The sequence below is a fragment of the Rhamphochromis sp. 'chilingali' genome, assembly GCF_963969265.1.
Source record: "Rhamphochromis sp. 'chilingali' genome assembly, chromosome: 14".
NCBI classification, from domain to species: domain Eukaryota; kingdom Metazoa; phylum Chordata; class Actinopteri; order Cichliformes; family Cichlidae; genus Rhamphochromis; species Rhamphochromis sp. 'chilingali'.
Window position 1 is genome coordinate 10,984,431 of NC_137941.1, and position 1,918 is coordinate 10,986,348.

The 1,918-nt window shown below is 35.8% G+C and overlaps 1 protein-coding gene across 1 annotated transcript; it reads right to left on the minus strand.

Moving 5' to 3' along the window:
- LOC308409921 (olfactory receptor 11A1-like) lies at positions 1–943 on the minus strand (the record flags this gene model as incomplete). The annotated part of the gene is given in 2 exon segments (XM_080902918.1): positions 1–423; positions 425–943. Coding segments are annotated over 2 exon segments (942 nt in total).
- Between the last annotated feature and the right edge of the window lie 975 nt (positions 944–1,918).

The following is a 1,918-nucleotide window of genomic DNA, read 5'->3' on the forward strand; positions in this document are numbered from 1 at the left end:
TTATAATTTTAGTCTCAAAGTTGAACTTATACCACATATAAAATTCAAAACTCTGTTTCTTATTTTTGTTAATTTAAATCCATACATGACGGGATTAATAATTGGTGGGATGAGGAGAATTTCCATTGCCATGAAATTCTCAACATTTTGTGGAAATTCTTTTGAGCCAAATCGCACATATAACATATCAAACAAAAAAGACACAGCAACAACTATTAAAGAAAATAAATGTGGTACACATGTCTGCATGAATTTGTTCCAGTTTTCTTTCGATGACTGACATGTTTTGACCAGATGTACATAAGTCCAGAAAACAAAAAGGATATGGCCGATATAAAAGGTGTAATTAAAAGCAGGAATAACAATTCTAGCTGCAGAGGCAGAGCAAGCCAGATTATTAATTAACCAGTTTATACAGTAGATTCTTTGGTATGTGTGTGCCACATAACCTCAACACTGCTGTTGTTATCATGCTCAAGAGCATACGATAAATGGGAAAAAACCAAGCAAAAAATACAAAGATACAAACTTTTTGTTTAGTCATCAGAGAGTGGTACACAAGAGGTCGACATATAGCCACGTATCTGTCATAGGCCATGAGAGCTAGGAGAGAGAAGTCAGCACAAATTGAAGAGTGCAATGCAAAACCCTGTAAAAGGCATCCTGCATAAGAGATGACATGAGTGGTGGACAGAAGATCGTAGAGAAACTTGGGATAAAATGCAGCTGTCCCATAGAGTCCATTGACACACAGATTGCAGAGGAAGATGTACATGGGTTCATGAAGTTTTTTATCCACAATGACTGTCACAATTATCGTCAAATTTACCAGCCAAATCACACAGTAACACAGTAAAGTGAGAACAAAGAGAGTGACCCTGTAGTTTGCAATATCACTTAAACCTGCAAGAGTAAAAACAGTAATTACTGAAACATTATCCATTATAATATTTGTAGTTTACCTTAGTAGATGTCATTCCAAACTGAGAGCAAATGACATTTTTACAAATTAAAGTCAGGGTGAAATGAAGTCTGTCTGTGTACTGTCTCCCTGACAAAGTATGTCACCAGAGGTTCATATACACTTCTTGTCAGCAACAATTACGTAGTTAGTATGATGTAAGTGGTGCTTTCACTCCTTGAGTTGAGTTAACTTAAAAAAATAAATTAATTAAAATACCAGTTCTACAAACAAGTCTGAGCAAATGATGAGGAGTAAGATAAATTAATGCATTTAGTTTAAGAAGATAAGATAAGATAAGATAAGATAAGATGAGATAGAACTTTATTAATCCCTCGGGTGGGTTCCTCTGGGAAATTCGATTTCCAAAAAAGCACAGCACCGACAGAAGTTACAGAGTTACAGAATATTATATATATACACACACACACACACACACACACACACACACACACACACACACACACACACACACACACACACACACACACACATATATAAATACAGAGACAATATAAATAAAATATACGAAGGGGATAAATAGAATAAATAGGAATAAAAAATAAAAATACAAGTGAATTGCACATTTCAAGTATTGAGGTCTATTGCACTGTTGACTATTTACAAAAGTATTGCACAAAAGGTATTGCACAGTGAGGTGAAGAGGCACTACAGCTTAGTTGTTCCCCCCTCCTTTGTCCTCCTGTTTCCCCTCCCTCTCCCCTCCAGAGAGGAGTTAAACAGTCTGATGGCGTGTGGGACAAAGGAGTTTTTAAGAAGAAGAGATTGCAAGAAGAGTTTCTTGAACACACTCTGTACTGTATCCAAATTCAAATTCAAATTTTATTTGTCACGTACACAGTCATACACAGTACGATATGTAGTGAAATGCTTGGACAACTGCTCGTGACCTAAAGAAAACAAAAAAGGAAAGGCTATGAATAAGATAGGAAATAA